Raw genomic sequence first — 25,610 nt, forward strand, 5'->3', positions numbered from 1 at the left:
AGATTCCACAAAGCACAGCGTTTTCCAATCTACAAAATTCCCATAGCTGCTTTGGGGAAATGGAATACCTATTCTCTACAAAATAGAAAAATCAAGCTACACAAAGTGGCTCACACTGCATGGCTAATTAGTTTCTTCATCAAGACACTATTCCCTTAAAGCTCTTATTCTAGAAAAAAAAAAAAAAGGTCTGTTCCTGCAAATAAAAACTTTTCCTCCCTCTCCCACAGGATTTACAGGTTTAAACATAGCTTTTCTTTTTTAGGTTTTGCCTTGGGTTCTACCTGAGAATAGAAAACCAGAGTGTATTTCCAAAGGACCCCATAACATGTAGCAGTGTGAACTAAGCTGGCAAAGGGGGCTGACTGTTAACCACCCTGATTTAAAAACTAAAAATGTCTACCACATCAGAAGCACTAACTACTAATAAACAGAAGAGGCTGATCTCAGATTCATAGACTTGAAATCAGTAATATGGTCCAGGATGCTTTCTACCTATACACATATGCTTAGTGTTTGAGAGGTATTTTTAAACATCACAGGGACTGCAGAAGCTCACTTGTCTCAAAGGCCTTGCAAAAGACAGTCTCAAGTGCCTTCTGAATTCTGTTTGGTTTCACTTTTGAGTTTCACTAAACCACCCCTGGCTTCTTTGTACTAAACCAGGCCAGTTCTTCCTTCATGTCTCTACCTTTCAAATATCTGTAGCTCACTATTCTGTCCCTCATGTAAGATACAGCATCCAGAAGGTGCAGTAACATTAAAAAATGAAAACTGAAGAGAAAACACTACTGGAGATATGACTGATCCTTTAGGATCTGAATTCTTTCCCCCTGGTAACCATATGAACGCATTTTAAAATAAAGAGTATAAATATTTTTAAATTCCTTCTCTAAAGGAGAAATAAAATTGTGTACTATCTTCTTACTCTGAAACAGATGGCTATATAAACACAACATACATCTCCAAATCTACAATAACCACCTTTTTAATAAAATATAAATGTATTATTAGTGTTTAGATAATAATTTAGTGGTTGATGTCAAGAGTGATGTTATAAAGTTGAAAAGTGTAATGTTTTTCTTCTTATAAAATAAATCTAGATTGCAAACTCCATCAAAGAGTTCAGGAAAATACAGGGCATCACTCAATATAGAATTGACTTTCGAAGCTCTTAACATTTTCAGAGAATCATATATGGGTCACTAACCACACAGAGCTTATGAAGAGAAACACTGGGAACAATGAACCTTTGAGGAGAAAATGGAAGTATCTTTCAATGTTGCTTTAACAATTGATTCATCTATTGTAAAGAGCTAAAATCTCAGTGATAATAAATTTGACAGTAACCCATTAGTAATACTCCTAACTGATTTCATGAAGACTGGTTCTGCAAACCTTTCCTATAGCTGAGAAAAATCAATACCAAATCTTGCCTAAGAGATGCAAGGTGAATAGAGAACACCAGTGGGATACACACATCCTGCTGTTTGTCTGTCACCTGGAAACAAACTCCAGTGCTTCCAGAAGCATTTCACTGTCAACTTTGTATTTTTACCAAGATTTCATTTACCTGAGGAATAAGCTGCTGGGGCAAATGTGTTATCAACTGGGCAGAAAAGTAAGTCTAAAGAACATTCACCCTTCCAAAGTCTGCCAGATGATAAATAGGATATTGGAGCTTTCTATTACATACTCCTTTTATCCACTCAAACTCAGTAACACTAAGAAATAATTATATATGCTCTATTATCAAACTACAGAAGGATCTTGGGCAAGATATAATGCAGCTGATAGAAAAGAGATGGAAATTAAGGATTTCTAGATGAGATGACAATGATGATGATGGCTAACTTTTGTTGAGCTCTTATTATGTAAGTTACTATTAAAAATGCTTTAAAATAGCTTCCCAATTAATCTCCACAACAACCTCATAAGAAAGGTGATAATATTATCTCAATTTTGCAGATGGTTAAATTGAGGCACACATGAATTAAGTAACATGTCCAAGGCCACAGAAAATAAACACAGGAGATGGGATTGATTACAGGACTCCGAATACAAAGCTCAAGCTCTTGACCACTGTGTTGGCTTTCATACACGTCCCCTGGGACTTCTTACATCCTGACAGAAATAAACAAAAAACAACTTTATCTACAATTCTCTCCATTTCTCTTCATTCTCTCTTATCTCTCTTGATGGAAAAAAAAGAAAAAGAAAGAAAAAGAAAGTACTTCCAAAGCTGTGTAAAATAACTGCTCACTGGTTTAAGGTTTTCTGACCCATCTTCCCTCTCTCTCCACAAACCTACCACTCAAATTTAACATATATTTGATTAATCTGATTCTGAATTAGTCTCATAATAAAAGGCCATAACAGAAAAATAGGGGGACAGAAAGCAAGACTCATTAAGAAGGAGCAGGCTTAGCTGGAAGGCTCAGGTATTAGATATTGCTATGTTGAATCTTCCTCCTCTATAAATGGTTGGGTCCCCTGGACAGTGAGTTAAAAGCATGGATATAAACTGCTGACTGACCCAGTCTAAGAACTGTCAAAATGGTCGATAGAAAACAAATGAACAGCACTGAGGCCTTAACTTGGCTTTCTAAAAAAGGTCCCCTCAGAAAAACCGTCTGGATTTATGGAAGCAGTATCAGGAAGAAATCTGAGAAACAGAAAGCTGTATTCATGAAGCTAGGCTTACCTCATCCAGTGGAAAACTTCTTAATACAGCATCAAGTTTACACCCTCTACGATTTCTGTCAAACTCAGAGGATACTTGGGGTTTTCTGGTTGTTTCCACTGAAAATGGGGTGGGGAGTGAAAGAAGGCCCACAGTGGGCAGCAGGAGACTGAGTTTTCCTCTCACACTGGCTAGTGAATGATAATGAATCAATTAAATAACAATTTCTAAAGTACCTGCCAGCTCTAAGAGTCTCTGACTCTGTAAGAAGACCTCAACATGATCAGTCTTTGCTTATGAAGTAAAATAGAGTAAGAAGATGGAAGTACAGTGGGTGAAATTCAAACGTTAATAATGACAAAAGCTATGGCCCAGCTTCCAATTATTTCAGCTGATTGCTGCTATCAGCAAAGAATTGATGTGAAAATCTTAGCATCTCAATTATAATATACCCATAGATAAATATATGAAAATAATATATAATATATCCATAACTCTTTCTCTCAGTGCATTTCTATTCCTTATTCCTTGCCCTTTCCCATAGGCTATTTTAGTATATTTAAAGTATCTATTATGATGTCCATACAGGAACTTGATTCATGTCATCAGACGAGGAAAAACTGCTGTCTATCCTATATAAAAATCAAGGAATGCATTAAGAAGGAATGAAATTCTGATACATGCTACAACATGGATGAACCTTGAAAACATGCTAAGTAAAACAGGGCAGAGACAAAAGGAAAAATACATACGACTCCATTTAATATACTATGAGGCACTTAGAATACCAAACTCATAGACACATAAAATAGAATAAGATTACCAGGGGCAGGGGGAAGGGGTAGTTACTATTTAATGAGAGCAGGGTAAGGTTTCTGTTTGGGTTGATGAAAAAGTTCTGGAAATGGATAGTGGTGATGGTTGCAAACAATGTGAATATATTTAATGCCACTGAAATATAAACTTAAAAATGGTAATAATGGCAAGATTTGTGTTATATATATTTTACCACAATAAAAAATATCAAAGCATACAGTATCTCCTTCATAATCACCAAAATGAAAGAAAAAAAAAAACTTGCCACATATTTTCTCTTTGAAATATTTTTAAAAGTAGACTGTAGCTGGCAGTAGTGGCTAATGCCTCTAATCCCAGTACTTTGGAAGGCCAAAGCAGGAGGGTCACTTGAGTCCAAGAGCTCAAGACAAACCTGGCCAACACAGTGAGACCCTCGGCTCAATTGAAAAAAAGAAAAAAGTAGTAGACTGTAAGTTCCATAAGAACCATGACCACATCTGTTTTACTCACCACTATTACACAATAGATTCCATAAATGTTTGTTTAACAAACAAATGCTTTTTTAAAAGGAGAGGATTAAAAAGCACCAAACTGACTATCCACGAGAAAGCATAATAGGGCATATTCCAGGGGAAAATACCAATATAACTATTTCTAAGCTCCTTCAGGAAAAGGTACTGTTTCATCCATACTTCCTTTATATAGCAGGTCTTACAATGTTTTACACATAGTAGGTGGCTAATCAATATTTGCAGAATGAGAGAAATATCACATGATTGTAAAAGCAGTCATATTATTGCTCTACTTTTTAAAAATTACTTTTTGCAAATTTACAATTCCTTCTGTCACAGGATGAAAAAAAATCCTCACAACTCACACAAAGTAAAAGTAAAAATATAAATAGCTAAAACACATTATTCTCAGAAAAAGAAACAGTAAACACAGGGCGCAACGTCTTCTAAACAGAAAAAAAAAGTTTTTAAAAAAGAGAGGTAAATTTGATCTATCTTTGGAAGAAAATCCAAATATTCACTCCCAAAAATCAATGTCCAACCTCAACAGTAAATAGTTGAGTGAATATAGAAGCACCGCACCATTAAAGAAATTCACTCACAGTGAACCACAACAGTTACCAGTATTTCTGTCAATTAGCCTATCAACTAATCAGGTGATCTTTCTTACATTTACTTATGTCACAAATTATACAGAACTGGCTTATAGCCAACATGCAAGCTCCTGATGATTTTCTTAATATTCACCAACTACACATTTACATTTTACATAAAGGACTAAGTTAATTAAACTATACGTAAGTGGAATATTTTTAAAGCAAAAAATCAAATGCTGACATCCTTAACATTCAGCATGTATATAATAACAGGTGAATCCACATAAAGTCACTAGGGCTAAGTAATGTTATTAGTCTCACTCCGAACACTATTAAAACACGTCCTTCAAGTTCAAACCCCCACCACATCAAATATGTCAACTGTGTGACAATTAACAAAGGAAACAAAAATTCAGTCTCTGAAGACGTCAAGGTTTACATTCCTATCTCTCAATTTTATCTGCTTTACAAGCAGGTAAGCATCATTGGAGTAGGCTGTCTGCTACCACGGTTCTTCATGAATGCAGGGGTTCTCCATTAGCATCCAAAATGCTAATAGTCTACTATCAGAGCCGGCACTTCAAGCAGAACTGCATGAAGAATCATCACTTTTGTACATGAAAGCATAACCACTACAGGTGTAATGATGCAAAATACCAGCACACTGACCTCTGCTCAGCAGCACACACTTAAAGTAGGTGCATTTCTGTGATCCAAAAGGGAAGGAAGTAGGATGAGCAGGGAGGAAGCCCCAGGTCCCTAATATATTAGAGATATTTATTCTACTCAGATCCAATCCAGCTAAATTCATGGACATCAGTTTACTCAAATGGAAAAAGTAGTCTCTCGTCCTTCACTTGCTTGACTCAGAGGGCATTCAGCCAAGCATAGCCAGGCAAAAACAATCTGTAAGATCTCTTTCAGCTATAATAAATAAAGACTAGTTTCAGAAGGAATAAGACTCAGATATGGCAAAGAAGCAGTCGTAAAACCTTTTCCCCATCTTATCTCTGCTACTGGTGTTTACAAACTAGGAGCAGTAGCCTCGGGAGCCTCAAAAGACTCTCCCATGAGTAACCTCCAGTCAGATCCCTAATTTAAATACCCCCTTTATCAATCTGTGATGTTTCTGGCAGTTAAATAGAAGGAAGTGAGTAAAATGACATGCATAAAATGAATCCTTTTTAAGTTGTAAATGAGTGAGTCAGGATTCAGACTTGCCGAGATGCTCCAAATTAAAACCCCTGCTATAATTTTAAGCATGCTCCGTCTTACCGTTCTGCTGTTGTCTCCCTCAGGCTTGATTCACCTGGAACTCTTTAACATGTCTCTAGCAATGTGTTTGCACCAGGCCAGGCTCATACAGCAACTGAATTCACATCTTTCTGCACTAGCAAGCTGAAATGGTACGGCCGTACTACAACCAAGAGAGGGGGATGCATAAGCAAGCAAAAAAAAAAAAAAAAAAAAAAAAGCCCAGGAATCTCCTAAGAGAAGCTAATCTCAGTGGAATAAGACCAAAAACTGTTCAGAAGAAACATGTCAAAGGACATGCTAACATTCACTATCAATAGCTTTAACAGCTCAATTATTTTCTCCAAAAAATCTAATTTTTTTTTTTCCAAACACGATGGACTTGCCTGTGGAGTTCCCAGGAAGGCAGAGTAACCGGGCTCTGCAGCAGCATTGCAGCCAAAGTATCCGTGCATATGCTGTCCAGGCAATTCACAACACACTGTCTTTTCAGAAAGATATTGATTTGCAATGCAGGGCTGCTTCAAAAGAATGCAGAATGGGAGCCAAACAGCTAATGGTGATTGCATGGGAGGAAAAACATTTAATCAAGGGGATGCACCTCATCATGCTCAATTCAATTTTTTTAAGAGCATTGGAGAAAGCCAGTAAGTGTCCTGAGTGACAACCCCATTAAATAATAATCTGGGATCCTATAGAAGGCCAAGTTTCAGCCACCATCATGCATGCTGCAAAAGCTGCTAAAATGGTGTCTATGTGTATATATTTGTCATATGCAAATGGAGCATAATAAGAACTCTAAAATAACCGTACATCAAATACATGGTTAAAAAAAACAACAACAACAACACAGGTGCAGCATACACAGAACCAAAGTAAAAGAATGCATAGTTATGAGCTTGCAGAATTTTTGGTGGACTTAGAGCTCATACCACTCTGAAAAATAAAATACCAAAACAAGCCAGATCTCACAATCCTTAGGCAAATTGTGCCAAGTCATGCCACAAGGTGCTAGGCGGCAAAGGAAGGATGCCAGACTGCTACTCTCACAGCGACCCCTACAGGAAAGTGGTTGATCCATTCTTTTTTAAAGGAGTTCCTGTCCTCCGTACACAGAATCACGAAAGGATATAAATTAGATTAAGATACAACAACACAACTGAGAAATACCTTAGGTAAGAAATAAAAAAAGGCATGAAATCTAACCTTGTAAATATTCACTCATTTAAAAAATTAAAGTACACGAGGAGGTAACTACTGTGTCAATGATAAGCGGTTGATACTCCCAAAGCTCCCCAAACTGGGGTATACAATGATGATGAGAAACCTCAGGCAAAGTGTTTTCCCTTCACATCCTAATTGGTTTAAATGAATCATCTCTTCTTTCTCCCACTTGCAAACCATCTTCACCTTCATTATTTTGAATGACACTATGAAGATATTCAACTTTGTTTTCCTGCAACACAAAAGCTTTAAAATCTTTTTAAAAAGTTATTGTTCAAACACAAATATTACATACTTTCATCTTCAACAAAGCCAAAAGAGAAAGCTATCTCCTTAATATCTGAAAACTATTGAATTATATGAGCATCATTTCTGCAGAACAGACTTCAACAGGTCTTTCAAGAACCTGAGGTTTTTTTGTGATTATCCCTCCAGCCCAAAAAGACACTTTTTCAGAACCAACAGCACTTCTTATTGAGTCATTCAAGATTTAATCATATGTCACCTCATAAAACTCTCTTGTATTGTTGTCATTTTCCCCATTTTAAGGCCCTTGATAAATCACACCAATTGCATTTTTCAAAATTTATTTAAATACCACATAATACAATGCTAGGCATCCAGCAAATATTAAATTAACATTAAAAAATTAATGAATTTCCCAACTCCATATTTTAGGGCTAAAAGTTCTTCTTAGGCTATCCCCTTTCCCCTATCATTCGTAAAATGTTTGTGTTCACTAAGACATCTTGTATAAAAACCAATAAACACAATAACATTTCTCCTTTATTCTTTCATCTATTCATTCAGCAAACACGTTAATGTGCCCAGCAATGTGAAGAGTCATATTCTCTGCCTTCAATGAATGCCTTGAGTGATTAGAAATAAAGTGAGTGATTATAATACACTGAAATGAGTATTTTGAGAGTGCTCTATTAAGGATAAACAATATTCCTTAGGTGGCTCAAAAAAGACTTCACAGAGGAGGTACCTAAAGCTGAAGCTTCCAGTACTACCCAGGAGAAGAAGGACATTTGGGGAACAGCATGAAGCCTGAAACTGGAAGCTGTATGAGGAAATAACCAAGCCGTACCCACAGTGGTCACCATTGTGAAGGCTCAGAGGAAAGGTGGCTCAATGCCCAGGCAGAAACGGCCCTGTAAGCCATGCTAAAAAGTTGGGAATTTTATCCTATAGGAAGTTGCCATTTAATCCAATAGAAAGGCCCTACAGGACTAGAGGCAGAACAGTAGCTGGATGAGGTTTTTCATTTTACGACAGGGTAATGGTGTAGAAATGGATTGGTGAAATGAAGGAAGGGAAGCGGAGAGGCCACTTGGAAAGCTAAGCTAGTGTTTCAGACAAGGCCCTGAACTAAAGCCATGAAAATGTGGGTGGAAAGACAACAGAGGTAAGAGGCATTCACCATAAGTTACCTGCTGAGAGACTGGACATGAAGTCTAATGGAAAGGGAAAATCTATACTGAATTCTCTCATATAACTAGTGAAAGGCTGGTTCATAAAGAAACGAGGGAACACAGGAAGAATACAAACTTGAGCAAAAGAGGAAACTATCATAAATTCAATTTTTTACACACTGAGTTTTAGGTATTTCTGAACATCCAAGTGGACATGTTGCATAGGCAGCTGTCTAAGGGTCTGGAGCTCAGATGACAGATCAAAAGTTTGCTTATACGCCTAGGTCAGGGTTTCCTAGAAACAGAGCTGGGCTCGGATCTTACAATTTATTGAGGGCATGCTCTCAGTGAAAAGAAATGAGGAGGCAGGATAGAGAGGGGAAAAGCCAAGGAAGAATGTGGCCTCAGACAAAAACTACACCCAGCACTAGTCTCCCCTGAAACAAGAGGGCCAGGCTTTTGTATCCCTGGGCTGATCAGTCACTGACTGAGACCTGGAGAGGAAGGACTTCTGTTCACCCTACACACCCACTACCAAGTGGCTCTGAGCACAGCACCCATCCAACTATGATTCGGTCACAATGGACAATTTTTATTTTCCTCAAAGCTGGTTCCTCAGGAATGTTTATGTTTGCTGTTCTCTCTGCCTAGAATGTTCTTCCCAGATAACCCCTTGGCTGACTCCCTCCCATTATTCAGTTGGACCTCAGGTATTGCCTTTTCAGAGTCCTTCTCTGGCTTTTCTCTGCTGTTGCTCCTCCCTCCCCTATCACATTACACTGTTTTTGTTCATTAATTTACTTTGTTTGTCTTCCTCCCCTACTAGAATGTAAACTGCTCAAGAGCATGGACTTCTCATTTGTTCTCCTGTGTTTCCCCAGCCCCTAGGACAGTACTCAGTACTTGCTGAATAAATAAATAGTAAGTGGAGTTGCTGATGACAGAAGTTCAAACAAATTCTGTGGACAGACATAGAGTGGAAATGGATGGGGAGCTTGAGGAATGGGTAGGGGAAAATAATAGTGTCAACAAGTGTGTAGACAACAAGTCTGACTATAAAGCAGAAGTAAAGAGAGCAGTGAGAGGGCAAAGCTGCAGGAAATTAATCATTATGTCATACAGGATTCACAATCTATGGTGTTAAGAATATCTTTATTAGAGGCCATTGAGATGTGTCTGAAACTATACCATAAAAGAACAACAGTAGAGCTTAAAATAAAAATTATAGCTTCAAAGAGAAGAGACAAAAAGGCTTGTAAAAACAATCTCAGTGGACAGAGAGAAAAACAAGACTAACATCTACTAGGTCATTTTTGTGAGTAAACAAAAATTGATCCCTTGAAATGCCTGTCTTTATATGAGACTTTTTTAAATTCTAAAAAGTAGTATGCACTTCCTGACTTTTAAAATAGATTATAATAAACACAATCTAATCTTCAACTGATAATGGGGCCAATTATAAACATCAGTGGCAGCCCTCAGGGTTTAACAGTAGGTATACAGGGCCAATTGGCTCCTAATCTCAATAACCTGATACCTAAGTGTTCTGCTTCATTTTTATGATTCATTCTCTTTTTACCATCAAAATTGCCTTATTATGACCCTACATGTGCTTCTCCTTCTAATATCACCACACACTCCTCAGTCTTGCTACAGGCTTCCTCAGCCATCCCCGTATTGGGCAACTAGATAATCAGGTTTATTGGAACAGTGTGTGAATGGCTTGAGTCAACAGGTGGGTTCAAAGCAGAACCAGGAGCTTTCTCCTGAGTGGAAAACATGTAGGTCTTATTCCACAGGCTCTGCAGTACTCAGAAACCCTTGTTTCATGTCAACCTTCCTGGAGCTATCTCAGACACAAGAGGCTGCCAGATGACTGATCTTCACATAAATAGGGTCTGACGGACAGGTGGGGCCAAACAAAAAATTTTTTAAAGCCTGGAAAAAAGAATTGAAAAAAGGGACAGAGAATTACTTTTATTCTGTCTTTATCTTTTTTTTTTTTCTTTCCTACCAAAAGCCTGTGAAGGGAAAACACTTTAACTGAACAAAGAAAAAGAAACACTAAGAAAATTTTAAATATGAGGGAAGAAAAAAGTACTTTATATATATGAATCTAACTATAATAATCAGCTACTTTATGAATTAGTTTCATTAAAATTTAAGTCTAAAAGAAAGGAAAAAACTGTAAATTTATTTTCAAAAGTAATAAAGGAAACAGAAATTTTCCAAAAATAAGCTGGTTTTCAAATGATTACAATTCCATATAACCCTAGCAACTTCTTTCTTTTTTCAAATAGATTATATTTAGTAATATATTAGCAATCTATTTTATGTTGTAAATTTTTATGGTAAAATTTCATGTTATTGATTTTTAAATGTTCATTTTTTTAGTAAGCCTAAACCCCAAACTTTTTGTGAACCCTAAAAACTTTATGACTTAATTCTCTTCTGTCACTCATTACTTACAATTTTATATATTTGAAGAAATGTCACTTATCTAAAATACTTTCCCAAAACACCGTGAAATCCTGGAGGAATCTGAACTGAACGTTTAACAGCCATTTCTTAACCACAACACCAAACCTATCCATATGTCATGCATGACACTGCATGGCAATGTTGAGATTTTCCTCCTAATATTATACAACTTTGAGTGTTTTCTTGATTCTGTAGGGGAAAAAAGGAACTAATTTAATCAGTAAACATAGGTGATTCTATCACAACCCAATAAATCTGTTCCCAGCAAAACTTTACATTCTGTTAAATTACACCCTAAAAACCAAAGAACTTATGTGGAAAATGATATTGAGGAAGATCATTCAAAACCTACACATCCGGAACACTAATAAAAACAAAACAATCCTAACAAACACACAAACATGCCATATTTTCTTCATCTCTGCATTCCCTACATTGCTGATACAATTTTGCATACAATGGATGCCATCATATGTCTTGGCTAAAGATAAATCCTGTGCTGATCCCTATGAACTGCAGAAGGTGAAAAATGTTTTGTTATGAACTTCATCTAAGTTGGAAATTAAAAATCCAAAGCTAGAGCTATAGCAAGGGAACTTCAGATTGTTAAGGTTGTCAAGAAGCAGCATGGAAAATTGACAATTATGACTCTGTAACAGAAACTGGTAGATGCAGACTATCATTTAAAAAAAAAAAATCTTATTTTTGCCTGGCTTTCAAAAAAATCTGATTTTGGGGCACTGCTTTCTTTTTGAGACAGGGTCTCACTCTGTTGCCCAAGCTGAAGTACAGCAGCACGATGATGAGTTACTGCAGCCTGGACCTCCCAGCTTCAAGTGATCCTCCCACTCAGCACCTCAGCCTCCCGAGTAGTTGGAACCACAGGTGCATGCCACCATGCCCAACTAATTTTTGTATTTTTTGTAGACAGGGTTTTGCCATATTTCCCAGGTTGGTCTCAAACTCGTGGGCTCAAGTGATGCACCCTCCTTGGCCTCCCAAAGAGCTGGGATTACAGGTGTGCACCACCGCTCCTGTCTCAGTCTACTCCTTTCCATGAAATAAATTTCCTCCTCCCTACATGTTGTGTTTCCTGGTTGTATGCCCTCAATTACCCTGGATGATAATTTGTCTGCATCTCAGTTTTTGCTTCCCCATTAGTTCAATTACAAACCCTTGTTTCAAAAGACTTGTATCTGCATTAAAACAGATACTGGTTTTCTATATACCAACCATACATATGGTTTCTACATACATACACATGCACATTTATGTATTTATTATTTATTCAGGTGATATCTAAAATGCATGGGCATTCACATGGGGCATGGCACAGTTTTTCATTTTTACACCCTAAGCAGAAACACAACTGGAGTTCTGATGTGGTGTCATGCCTTAAGTGTGAGTATGGAGAAGATCTGGATGTAAAAGTGATTTTATTATGACCACATCCACGAAATAACAGTATCACAGAGTTCCAAATGTATAGCACTAATATGATCTGAGAAATGTGAATTAAATTATAAGACCTCAACGGCAGACACAAAATCCTTGGGGTAGCATCAAGAAGAAAGGCAAATGGCACTGAGAAAAGATGTGAGGATTTTCTCTCTTCCTGATGTCAAAATGCCATGAGGACAGAGGCTACAATCCCATGACTATCAAAAAACTGCTTAAGAAGCTAAGTCTCATTTGTAAAAACTTAGACCTAAGTTTTTGTATCAACTCTGAAAAGAAAAAAAAATAAATTCTAGTTCAGGGGTATAAGTGAGCTTTATTGCTTTCAGAGACTTTGTCCCAGCTTTCCAAAATTTCACTTAGTTTGAAAAATCAGGAAAACCTCAAAAGGAAGAAAACCCTCTTAAACGAGCCTGTCAAATAAACATACAGAAATAATTTTTAATTACATTTGACAGTTTTAAATCTAGAAAACCTTTGTCACTTATGTAGTATGTACTTGAAAATACTCAAATAAAAAGTATTTGTTAAGTAATATACTTCTTTTGTCTCATTCTACATACACCTAATAAATTAGGAAGCAGGCCCTTGGGAAAGAACGGTTAACAGTGCTGGATATTCAACAACAAATACTTAGGACAAGCAAAGGATAACCAACTGAAGATACTAAAAATTGAAATTAAAATGTGTATCCCTATATAATTTAACTCACTTTCCTGTGGCATTGTTTTAGTATTTGCCTTTTCAAGCTAATACTGATACAATTCAGATTCCAAAACCATGTGTGCATCACTCTCCAACAACAGAAAGAAAACCCAAAAAGGCTTTTTGGCTAAGGAAGATTCATCATATGATCATTTAACAGTTCAGTATCACTGGGGTGACAGTGAAATCAGGTTCCTTACAAACATGCATAAGTCACAGGGATATTAACAACTCTGAAATGCTTTAACCTACTCTGCAACCCTTTTGTATTCAGTAACATCATGACAACAGCAGCACCCAAATATTAGTTGAATCCTTCTTGCCATTCCTTGTGGAATGCTTTCCCTGAGTGGTTATTAAAACAGTATAGGTTCCTGTTTCTTAAAAAGAAATAGAATCGAATTGTTTGGAATGGCCAGCACATTTTTTTTTTCTCCTTCCTGGGGAATGGTTTTTCCAGCCCATGCCATCCACTGCAGTCTAGGGAGGGTTGCACCTTATCCAGGAACAGACAAGGAATCCAACTTACAGTAATCCTTCCCTGGGACTTTTTCAGCCAGAGCTCAGTTGTGCCCCTCCCCTCAGTTGTGCTACCTTTGCTTGATGGTAGCAAAGCAGAGAAAGCATCCACTTAGAAGCAGCCAGTGGCAGTGTCTCTCGACCTGTGAAGAAGCTCAACTCAGATCCTAAAGCCATCAAGTAGTAAAATTAGAGATGAGGGTAGCATAGAGACAGACAACACTGATAACATGGAGGTAGCACCCGCTGAGGTTCTAGCTCTGCTGGTTGCCTGACTTTCTAAAGTATAGTTGTTCAGCTCTTGTTTCTATTCTGCAATACTTCTCCCAATAAATCTCTTTCTTTCTTTAGCCACTTCAAGTTGATTTTCAGCTCCTTATAATCAAGAGTGCTAGTACACATGGGGATACATGTACAGAAAGGATATGGAGCTACTGTGAACCACTAACACCAGAAGTAAAGAAAATAACTTAATAGATGTCTTGTTTTAAACTCTAGGAAAGGGAAATACAAGGTAGATATTTATATAATGGTAGGAAAGGATGGGTTTAATAGCAGTCAAGGTTTTTACAAAGCTACTTTACACACCTAACTATATAAAAATTTGTACACTAAATTGAATATCATTAAAATTTTTTATTCTTATAATTTTTAGGGGAAAGCCATAGAATATTAGCTACTGATCAGTTATCTGAGCCTGCAGGAAGCCTGAATGCTTTGACCAATTAGTTTAACCAGATATCCAAGTTGCTGTGGTAGCACATGCTCAAATTTTAGGCACAGTACCTAAAGGGAAATAAACTGACTATCCTTATTGATACGATCTATAAATTGTTGGTACATACTACCACACATAAGTAGCTAAGAAATGTCATAAAAAAATATGAAACTGAGAGTGGTTTGTTGTACCGATCCTGACCTTTAAAGGCTTCTGGCCATGAAGGAAAAAGGGTTATTAAAAATTAAAGAAGTAATATCGAGGGGATTTTGGAAAAAGCCACAGAAATACACTAGGGATTTGTGGAATATGTAAAGAAAGTGCTAAGAAGACATTGTAAAGTAAACTACATTTTCTGTATTTTACTGCTAAGGGATTTTTTCCATGTTCTATTCATTTACCAACCATTTATTGAGCTTTGTATTAATCACTATAGGAGGTATAAAGATGAATGAGACACAACTGCTATTCTCACAGATACTTATACAAATAAAAATAATATGAAAATAATTGTCATACTATGGGAGTTCAAGTTGAGGAGGCCTCAGAATGACAGATCAAGCAAAATTGGCAGATTTTCACTTTAGGTAATCAAATTCTGAATATCAGAGTCACAGAGAATTCAATAAGTAAAATGCTGGGGGTTGGAGGTACATGTATATCCACAGACTGTCAATGATCACTCTTAGCACTAGAGTTATTATCTATATATGGATGTAATTTGATAATTTAACAAAGAACTTTTGTAATATCATAGGAGCATAGCCTAGAAGATTTAAACGATTTCTGTAATTTGAACCTTTATGAATAAGGGTTCTTTTCTTCTCTCTGGTAGAAGATTATCTGGATGGACTCCAGGGTCTCCAAGTACACTGCCAAGTACTCCAAGTACACTTCGAACATACGGTTCAAAGATGTGTTTTATCGGGCCAGGCACAGTGGCTCACGCCTGTAATCCCAGCACTTTGGGAGGCTGAGGTAGGCGGACCATGAGGTCAAAAGATTGAGATCATCCTGGCCAACATGATGAAACTCCGTCTCTACTAAAAATACAAAAATCAGCTGGGTGTGGTGGTGCATGCCTAAAATCGCAGCTACTCGGGAGGCTAAGGCAGGAGAATCGCTTGAACCAGGGAGTCAGAGGTGGCAGTGAGCCAAGATTGCACCACTGCACTACAGCCTGGCAACAGAGCCAGATGCCGTCTCAAAAAAAAAAAAAAAAAGACGTGTTTTTTCCTAGTTGCCCTGGACACAGACAACCAAACTTTCTTCCCACCTATGTTAAGAAAAATATAGCTTTGGGGACTGTTACAACAGCTAGTCACCAGGAACTTGGAGACCATCTTTACACCTCTCTCATCATCTCCCCAATATTTATTGTAATTTAGGGAAAGTAAAGTTTTTCTCATCACAATACAAAAACCTAATAGATTAACTTAGTTTTATCAATCCTCCCCTGAAGCACCTGATTCCCTCAATAACCACTGTTTCTCTTAATCATTTAGGGAAAATTCAGCTCACATAAAACATAGAGGTACTTTCTGCCTGGCCCCATCATAACTAGTTCCTTCTAAGGGCACCTAGTAATTGCAGCCCTGGCAGGACCACCTGATTGCAAGGAATCACAATGTAGCATGGATCCACTTTGTTTCAGAGATTTCCTGCCACACCCACCAAGGTTATTTAACTCAGAACTCTTAAGTGTTAAAACAGGTTTGATAAGGAGGAAAAAGAAAACATCATAGATGAAGCCATATAAAAAGGTGCACTGGGGCATTAACTTCAACATAAAGGCAGATACAGAACAGCTAGATGAAGACGAATGTTAAGTTCAAGGATCAGACAGATTTCTGTCCTGATCCAGGCCTTGGGCAAGCTACCAATCTTATGAGAATACTTAGAATAGTTCCTATACCTAATAGGGTTGCTGTGGGGCTAAATGATGTACAAACTACTTAGAATAGTGCTCAGTAAAGAAAGGGCTATTGCAATCCAGTGATAAGCATAATGTGTGTTTAAGTGTGATCAGGCACTAAGCTGTTAGGAACCACAGACTCCCATCCTGTGTCCTGTACTTCTGCAGGAGGGCTTATACTTGTCTTGGTTCTCTTGGTTCAGATCAGTCTGGCACTTTCTTCTGTATCAGCCATGGGCTGTCAGGCTCATTTTCTCAGTCACCCCCTAATTTTATCAGTTCCTATTGAGTCTTCTCCAGTATTTCTGTTTCTATTGGCATTGCAATTTGCTTTTGCACTATTCCATAAAATTCAAACACTTCTTAAACAGCCATAGGAGTTACCCCACAGGACTTCTTGATATTTCCTTTGACTAAAGGTGGAAGGAGCTATTTAAAAGTTTTAATGAGAAAGTTTAGCGCACAGCCTCTCTTCTCTCTCTGTGGATTTTCTTCCTTTCTCACTGTCATATTTCCCCTTGTAACTACAAAGCTGCAGGGTAAGAGTCAAGACAGAACTGAGAACCCATGGCCACATAATGAAATATCAAAGATAAAGTTTACCAAATGGATTAGAAAGATGACAAGAGATTTTATCACCATCAGCACACACAAGGAAAATTTAGTGAGTAGCAAATGCTAGAAGAGGGGAACACTCATCAAGAGTCAATTTTGCCAAACCAAGCAAATACCTCTTCAAATACACAGTTGGCAGGCATATATTTCCAAAAAAATTGGGGGTGTTGTAAGATAACTGATGCCAATCAGGAAGCAGGAATTTGTCTTCCGAAATTTTACTAAACAAAATGTTCTATCTGATCAAAGAAGGAATAAAATTCTGAGGCATCAGCTTTCAAAACATGCACAAATAATTGGTTTTCTTATTAAAATTTGGTGAATCACCCATGATGCATATTATCTATGTATAAAGAATCTATCCACATGTTAAATACCACTCAGAAAAACCCATCACCATGCTATATAAAATGTAGCATCAGAACAATATAATTTTAACTAGAATTAATCCTATCAGAACAAACATCGAGTAAAACATCAAGTACCATGAATCAGCTAATTTTCTTTAAGTATTTAAGTACTTTTTTTTTAATTGGCATACCCATGCAACACGTTTTTTTTTTTTTTTTTTTTTTTTTTTGAGACAGAGTCTTGCTCTATCGCCCAGGCCAGAGTGCAGTGGTGTGATCTCGGCTCACTGCAAGCTCCACCTCCTGGGTTCACGCCATTCTCCTGCCTCTACCTCCTGAGTAGCTACAGGCACCAGCCACTGCACCCAGCTAATTTTTTGTACTTTTAGTAGAGAAGGGGGTTTCACCGTGTTAGCCAGGACGGTCTCGATCTCCTGACCTCCTGATCTGCCTGCCTCGGCCTCCCAAGTGCTGGGATTACAGGCATGAGTCACCATGCCCAGCCACAACACTTCTTTTTAAGTGGAAGTAATTACTTGGAAAAGTTGTTTGATTCTTTTAATACTATTTAGATATTCTAAAAGAATTAGAGTAACAGAACTTTCACCAATTACACATAATTGTGTAAAATTTTTATTCTGAAATTACTTCTAGGTTTATAGAAAATCTTACACGGGGCAGGTCAGCTCCATATAATTCAAAGGTACTATGTAACATCCGAAAAGCTAAAGGAAGAAAGCACACTGTAACTGCACTGAAATCTGATGCTTCATAAAAAGATTTTTTAGGCAAAGTGCAGTAGCTCACACCTGTAATTCCAGCACTTTGGGAGGCCAAGGCAGGAGAACTGCTTGAGGCCAGGAGTTCAAGACTAGGCTGGCCAACACAGCAAGACCCCATCTCTACAAAAAAAAAAATAGAAAAATAAAGATTTTTTAAACTCCACAATGCAAAAAGTGCTATCTCTTTAAATGACAATTTTCTCATGCTTATAGCGACTGTAAAGATTAAAGCTAAGAATTTCCTCAGGTAAGGCATGTCTCCTTTTTAACAAAGAAGAAAAGGGGAATAAAACTGTCATTATTCCCAAAGTTGTCTCCAACTTTAAATCTCCCTTGATTCGGAACTCTTCTCAGCTGCAACTCCATTTCTCTGTTCCTCTTCATACCAAAATTCCTCAAAAAGAGGATCCCAACTGGTTCCACTTCCTCAGTCCATTCATTCTTAAACTCATTTTAATCATACTTCTGTCCTCTCCACTCCACTAAAGGTCAGCAAGCCTCCTCAATGGCAATAGCAATGGGCAATTCCCAGACCTCAACTGAACCTCTCAGCAGCATGTGACACAATTGATCACCTCCTCCTTCCTGAAACTCTTTCTTCACTTTGACTCCAAATACCATAACCCCGTAGTTTTCCTCCTACTTCACCAGCTCTGCCTCCTCAGAATCCTTTGCTGGACACTCTTCCCTTCCCAACCTATAAAGGCATGTGTCCCAGGATGGGGACCTTGGGCCTCTTGCCATCTCTGCCTATACTCCCTCTTTAGGTAACTCTTATCCTATCCTCTTGCTTAAGTACCATCAGTAAACTGAGGGTTCCCAATTTTGTATCTCCAGTTCCTACCTTTCCCTCATCCTCAGACTCACATATCCAAATACTTACATGACAACTCCTTTAGGATATATAAAAGGAATCTTAAACTTAAGCTGTACAAAACAGCTGAGGTGAGGGATCACTTGAGGCCAGGAGTTTGAGACCAGCCTGGCCAAAATACAAAAATTAGCCAGGCATGGTGGTGCGCGCCTGTAATCCCAGCTACTAGGGAGGCTAAGGCACAAGAATCGCTTGAACCTGGGAGGCGGAGGTTGCAGTGAGCCGAGGTTGTGCCACTGCAATCCAGTCTGGGCAACAGAGCCCGTCTCTGTTTTTTTTTTTTTAAAAAAAAAAAAAAAAAAAAAAAAAAAAAGTACAAAACCCAATCAAATTCCTGATTCCATAACCTCTCAAAAACGCTGCTCCTCTTCCCAATATTGCCCCATCTCAATATGATCCTACCTTTAAGTCACTCAAATTTCTCTAGTCGAAAACTTGAGAAACCTTGATTGTACTCTGTTACCCCATATCCACTCCAGCAGCTAGTTCCCTTGGCTCTCCTTTCAGAACATATTCAAATCCCACTACTCAGCTGCTCCACTGCTCCTATCCTAGTATAGGCGACCATCACATCTCAACTAGATGATTACAACAGCCTCCTAACTGGTCTTTCTGCTGTTATTCTCACATTCTTCCTCCCGATGCAGTCTACATTCTACACAACAGGCAGGGTTTTTTAAATTATCACCATCCTGCTCAAAACCTCAAACAGCTTCTGACTTGGAGTAAATTGCTACATCTCAACCGTGACCAGCAAGGTACGACCTCTCTGACATTCTCCCCTAGACCTTTTGCTCATTCCACTCCAGCCACCCTGAACTCCTTCCTTTTCCTTAAGAACACTAAGCTCTCTATACTCAAGGCTGTTGCACCCTTCTCTGAAATATTCTACCTCCAGATATTCCCATAGTTTGCTTCCTCCCTTCTTTCACATCTACACTCACATGTCATCTTCTCAGAAATGCCTTCCCTGAACATTTATCAATACCTACCTCCCATCCGTTTCTTCCCCTTTCCTTGCTTTTGTTTATATTCCTCAGAAATTCAGCCAGGTCATATCTGTTTATTATCTACCTGCCATTCCCACTTTTGTAAAAGTTCTCTGGTGGCAGAGATTTGTCTATCTTGCTCAATCTCAAATCTCCAGAGTCAAGAACTGTGTCTGGTAAATAGTAGACGCTCAGTAAACATTTGTTGAATGAACATATGAATGAATCATTTCTATACTCTTACCCATTGTTACCAAGGTAGAGAATATACATTTCAATTGTTTATTACTTTTAATACACATGGTATGATGCCAAAGAAACCATTAAATATTTTTCATGTCATATTTTAAGGACCTTGTAATGTCAGGGGATTTCTAGGCAGAAAGAGCAGCCTGAGCAAATAAATGAGGTAGAAAATATTACAACACACTCAAGGGAATACAGAAAATTCCCTACAAGAAATCTGGGGAAAGTGGAGGAGAAGGAAGGAGCACAGGTGAAAAATGAAGTGTAGATAAGGCTGAAAGCAAGACAAAGGGCAATCATGAAGGGTCTTGTGTGCCTGCCTGTGTTGAGTGCCATCTTGTAGGCAACACGGTGTCATAAGCAGGGAAACAGCAATCAAAATTTCATTTGGGAAGAATTATTCTGATCACATAAGATTATATAACTCACATAATCATGTCTGTTCCTAGTTGTCGTAGCAGCTTAGCCGTTCCAGATCCACACACAGATAGGACATATAAGCATACAAGTCTTAAATGCTTATTTAACCCCTTATCATTCATACCTAAAAGGCATTCATAGTTTCTTGCTCACAAATCTTCACCTGATCCATTTTCCCATGAAATATTTTCTCAGCACGTTCTCATTTGAATATTTTCAATTTTTAATCAATTAGCTCTTCAGTTTAAAAACACATGACAGTCCTTAATTAATGCACACAAATCCCTATGCATGCAATGTATCAGTTAACTTACACTATTAAATGTTAATACTACAATGAATAGTAAAATATTCAAAAAGAAAATTCAATTATAGTTATTTTAATCAGTAAAAATCTGGTATCTGATTATTAAGATACCATAACAGAGTTTATCCAATACAAACTTCAAATTAAAGTAAAATAAAGTTCAGTTGGTCTAGACAAGGGGCATATTAAAAGTCCTATATTTTTATGGTTAAAAAATAGGTTTGATTTCAATACCTAATATTTACTAGCATAAAGAAGTTTAATATCAAATATGTATTGTCAGTTTACTACATTTAATTTGTAATCAAATGACATTCAATTAAAGTTAAATGGGTATGTTTTACCAGTTTTTTTAAATCCTTATTTGCCTTCTATTCCTCTTTGCTTCCTCTGTATCCTTAGTATTTATAACGTAATCATTACTTTTCCCTCTTAACCTTAGAGCTTACTCTTAACATCCTATTTGATAGTTATTCCATCTTTGCTTCACAAAATCATCATATAATGAACACCTACACATCAGGCATAGTGCCAAGCCCTGTGGCACAAAGATAATAAAAGGTAAGCCCTCTACCCTGAAGCAGACTCTAATCATAGTCGTCCAGTCTTCCTTCCCACCTCTTGAACATCCACATGTCACGGACTATCCCTTTAATTACATGACCTACCTACATCTACTTTTATCTCCTCACCCAAATGACTTAATTCCAACAACATACTTGTTCCCCCTCAATATACACTAGCCTCTTTATACTATAAGTCCATTTTAAAAGGAAGAAAAATAAATCAAGGACCAAGGTGTCATATTAGAGCCATCTTAAACAACTTCTCTGCTCAGCAAGTTTACAATTAATACCAAATCAGAGAGGATCTAGAAAGAGGATCATTATGATGAATGAACAAAGAATATAAATACACAAAGCAACCATTTCCAACAAAGGCAGAAGACCCAATATCAATGACTAAGTAGATGTTCTGTCGCTAGGACTTAGGAGCACAGAATCCACTGAGGCCAATGAATTGGATCTAGGGACAAAGAAGCAACATGGCACAGTTACTTCGTTGTACAAATTAGTTCAATTTCTGCTCTCCCAGTCTATTTACCTGAACAAGCTTTTCCTGGAAGTTCCCAACAACACAGCCGTGCATGCGTGGTATTACAGGGAAAGCCAAAAACAAAGATGTCTGCATAAGCTATTCATTATAAAGACACAAGTTATGGAAAAATGAGGAAACCTCTGATGTCTGTCCCCAGCTGGGAGAACTTACCTAGTAGGTGCTAACCTTGGCAAGCTTCATTCAAATCTGTGTTGGTATCACAAACTAGGGTCTATTCCAGGTCAGGACTCATCATCAGCTTATACAACTTCTGTTCAATAAATATTTAAGTATGAAGGAGAGCAGATGTTTTAAATTTTAAAAATGACCTTTAGACATCAATCTTAATATTTACATTCCACAGAAGTATTCTCATTTTTAAAACCTTTGGGAAGAATACACAGAGCAACCATTTCAAAATGGAAAATAGCAAATATGTACAAACTCTGAAGTACTTCCTATAACAGTATGAAAAAGAAACCAGGCTTTTCACACACAGGCTAAAAGACCGATTCTTTCATTCATCTGCTTCACATTTTTATGAACCTTTTCCTAGTACATCCCACAAGCTACAGAACCCTACTGGCAAAATGCTTTACTCTGGGGAGAATTTTCTTTTTTTACTTGATAGAAGAAATGGCCTGAATTTAAAGCTGTTTTTCTTTCTCAACAGAACAATGCAGTAACTTCTATGCAAAATATAATGAAAAGTGGAAGTCACCTGCCCCAGCCTCCCAAAGTGCTGGGATTACAGGCATGAGCCACCGCACCCAACTAGAATAGCCCATTTTAGCAAATATAACAATATGTGTCATTTACTTTAAAACTATCCTTTGGAAATAAATAAATTATATATATAATGTATTCCTGCCCTAGTCCTGGGGCAGGAAGCAGAGAACAGTAAGACCCCATCATGGCCCGCCAGCATAGTCTCCACCAGGCAAAGCCCTCATGCATTCTTCTTAGTCCACATCATTAGTCTGCTGACAGCTGAAAAACCAAACGTGGCATGTAAATGGTTCTGGGCTCTTAAGGGATATCGGTGTACAGTATGTCAAAGCAAGGGCTGTATAGAAGTCAATATATAAAAATTAAAAGCTTCTACAAGACTGATTTTCCTGAGTGACTTACAAGCTAAATCTTTAATTAACACAGAAATAGAATTCCAAAAATATTTGGGCAATTGTGGCATCATTTTGAAATAAACACACAGCCATCCAAAGTTGGTAATACTTGAAAAAATAAGTCCTTGGAATATAGATATGTAATGGAATGTCTGGGTATATCTGTCTGAAAACCACACCAATATAACACACAAAAAATAAGCTCTTTTCTTACAGAAAAAGAAGCATTCGATGGACCAATGATATAAGAAGAAAAGCCAGAAATACTGGTTGTCAAATATTTGTAATCAAATGTATCTTTAAAACAATTCCAGATGCAAAATATATATATTTTGCAGATTGGAGCACACCATATTTCATTTCTCTTTATTTTTTATACCTTTAAGTATAGCACACACTTGTAATAGGACAATTTATGTATGTAGAAAATGCACCCTTCCTCTCAAACTCACTCATCTGAAATAAAACTGCTTATCTCCCGCCCCACAACAATCACGAAATCAACTCCTGCATGGCACTCCCAAACCTCACTTACGGGAATTACATCCTCCAAATTATTCAGACCCAATGCCTTGATAACTCTAATTTGATATCCAATCTGTTAGCAAATACTTCTGGCTCTACCTTCAAAATGAATTAAAAATCCAACCACTTCTCAACGTCTCCAGTGCAGCCACCGTAGTTGGATGGTGGTGATCTACAATCATCTTACAGATTATTGTAGGTGCCTCTCACTGGTTTCCTGCTACGCTACTGCCGACTGTCTTTTTCTCAGCATAGCTGAGATAGTCATCTTTTTGAAATGGAAGCCACGTCGCTTCACTCCGCCTGAAAACTTCCAGTGGTTTCCCACCTCATTCAGAATAAAGGCCAATTTTACAGCAGCCTACAAGGCCCTGTGCAATGTAGCTCATGTTTCTGAAAAATTCCTGCTACTCTCCCCTTACTCTTCTCCATCCACAACAGCCTCCTTGCCATTCTCTCTGCCTGAAACACCATTCTCCTGTGCAGCCACATGGTACACTTCTTCATGGCCTCCAAGCCTACGCACACAAGTCACTTTTTCTGTGAAGTCTTCCCTGACCATCCTATTTAAAATGACAAACTTTCCTTTACCCTCCCTTTATTTTTTTCCACAGTACTTACCACCCTCATACAAACAAATTTTACCTATGTCTTTATTATCTGCCTCCTTTCACGGCTAAGTTCCAGGAGGGCAGGACTATTTTGTCCACGGTTGTACCCTCATGGTCCATAACTGAGATAAACACACACTAGATGTTCAATAAACATTTGTGAATAAAATTATTTCTCTCCATAAAGCGCCAAATTGTGTGATCAAACAGGGAGTATATTTTAACATTTTTATAAAATATTTTCAGGTAATTATTACTATGAGTAAGAATAAAATAGAAAATCACAATACAGGCCGGGCGCGGTGGCTTAAGCCTGTAATCCCAGCACTTTGGGAGGCCGAGACGGGTGGATCACGAGGTCAGGAGATCGAGACCATCCTGGCTAACACGGTGAAACCCCGTCTCTACTAAAAAATACAAAAAACTAGCCGGGCGAGGTGGCGGGCGCCTGTAGTCCCAGCTACTCGGGAGGCTGAGGCAGGAGAATGGCGTAAACCCGGGAGGCGCAGCTTGCAGTGAGCTGAGATCCGGCCACTGCACTCCAGCCTGGGCTGCAGAGCGAGACTCTGTCTCAAAAAAAAAGAAAAGAAAATCACAATACAAAATACATAGAGGACTTAAGTCTGAACTGAGCACCAAGGGAATGGTGGTCACATTTCTAATTAAACTTATCCCTGTTTGTTCTGTTTTACTTTAATTTGCTTACTTTCTAAAGTAATCTCTGTCAAAATGAATGCTTAGAAATATAATTTTTTTAATTCTTTTTCTTTTGTTCTTATATATCATGATACAAAAATTATTTTATTACAACTATGTGGAAAATTCTCTACATTTGCCATATATCAATTTTTAAATTCCATAATAATTTTATTTTAAAGTAATTATAAATGTGGCTCATAAAATGACACACAACTAAAGGATTCCTCATTCTGTAGTTAGAGAACGCCATCTGGCTCAATATGAGAGAAACCACACTATTATACTGAATACTGTTATAAATGCAATCGTTCGTGCTTCCAAAGAAACTTACTGCTAAGATGAAATAAATTAAGTTGTGGTATTTTATTTAATAATACTTTATAAACAAAAATTACACAGACATAGTGAAAGAAGTTAATAGTAAAATATTGACCATAAATGGGTAGTTCTAAGTATTTAACAGGTATTGCCATATTTAATCTGTACCAGAATCCTTTGAGGGAGGCAGGTACTATTTTTAATCCCACTTTACAGATGTGAAACCTGGGGCACTAAAAAGATAGGCCACCAAACAGAATCCTAGTAAAGCTGGAATTCAAATATAGGCAGCCTGGCTCCAGAAGCCACACACTTAAGTGTCACACAATCTGCCTCTTCTAAGACAGCAAACATCAAGCAAACTCACCTAA

At 37.7% G+C, this 25,610-nt stretch overlaps 1 protein-coding gene across 4 annotated transcripts in view; it reads right to left on the bottom strand.

Moving 5' to 3' along the window:
• CDK14 (cyclin dependent kinase 14) overlaps positions 1 to 25,610 on the bottom strand; it is a 591,864-nt gene that overhangs the window by 475,314 nt on the left and 90,940 nt on the right. Inside the window, exon 1 of one of the 4 annotated variants that reach the window (XM_025378504.1) lies at positions 5,865 to 6,569. The exons of 1 other annotated variant lie outside the window; for it this stretch is intronic. Coding sequence is in view for 1 of the 3 variants with exons in the window: in XM_025378502.1 (XP_025234287.1) it covers positions 6,230 to 6,412 (183 nt within the window). In the remaining 2 variants the exon portion in view is untranslated. Of the gene's footprint in view, positions 1 to 5,864; positions 6,570 to 25,610 lie in introns of those variants that run through there. 2 more of the 4 variants (XM_025378502.1, XM_025378505.1) reach the window with 2 other exon arrangements.

The sequence above is a fragment of the Theropithecus gelada genome, chromosome 3 (genome assembly GCF_003255815.1).
Source record: "Theropithecus gelada isolate Dixy chromosome 3, Tgel_1.0, whole genome shotgun sequence".
NCBI lineage: Eukaryota > Metazoa > Chordata > Mammalia > Primates > Cercopithecidae > Theropithecus > Theropithecus gelada.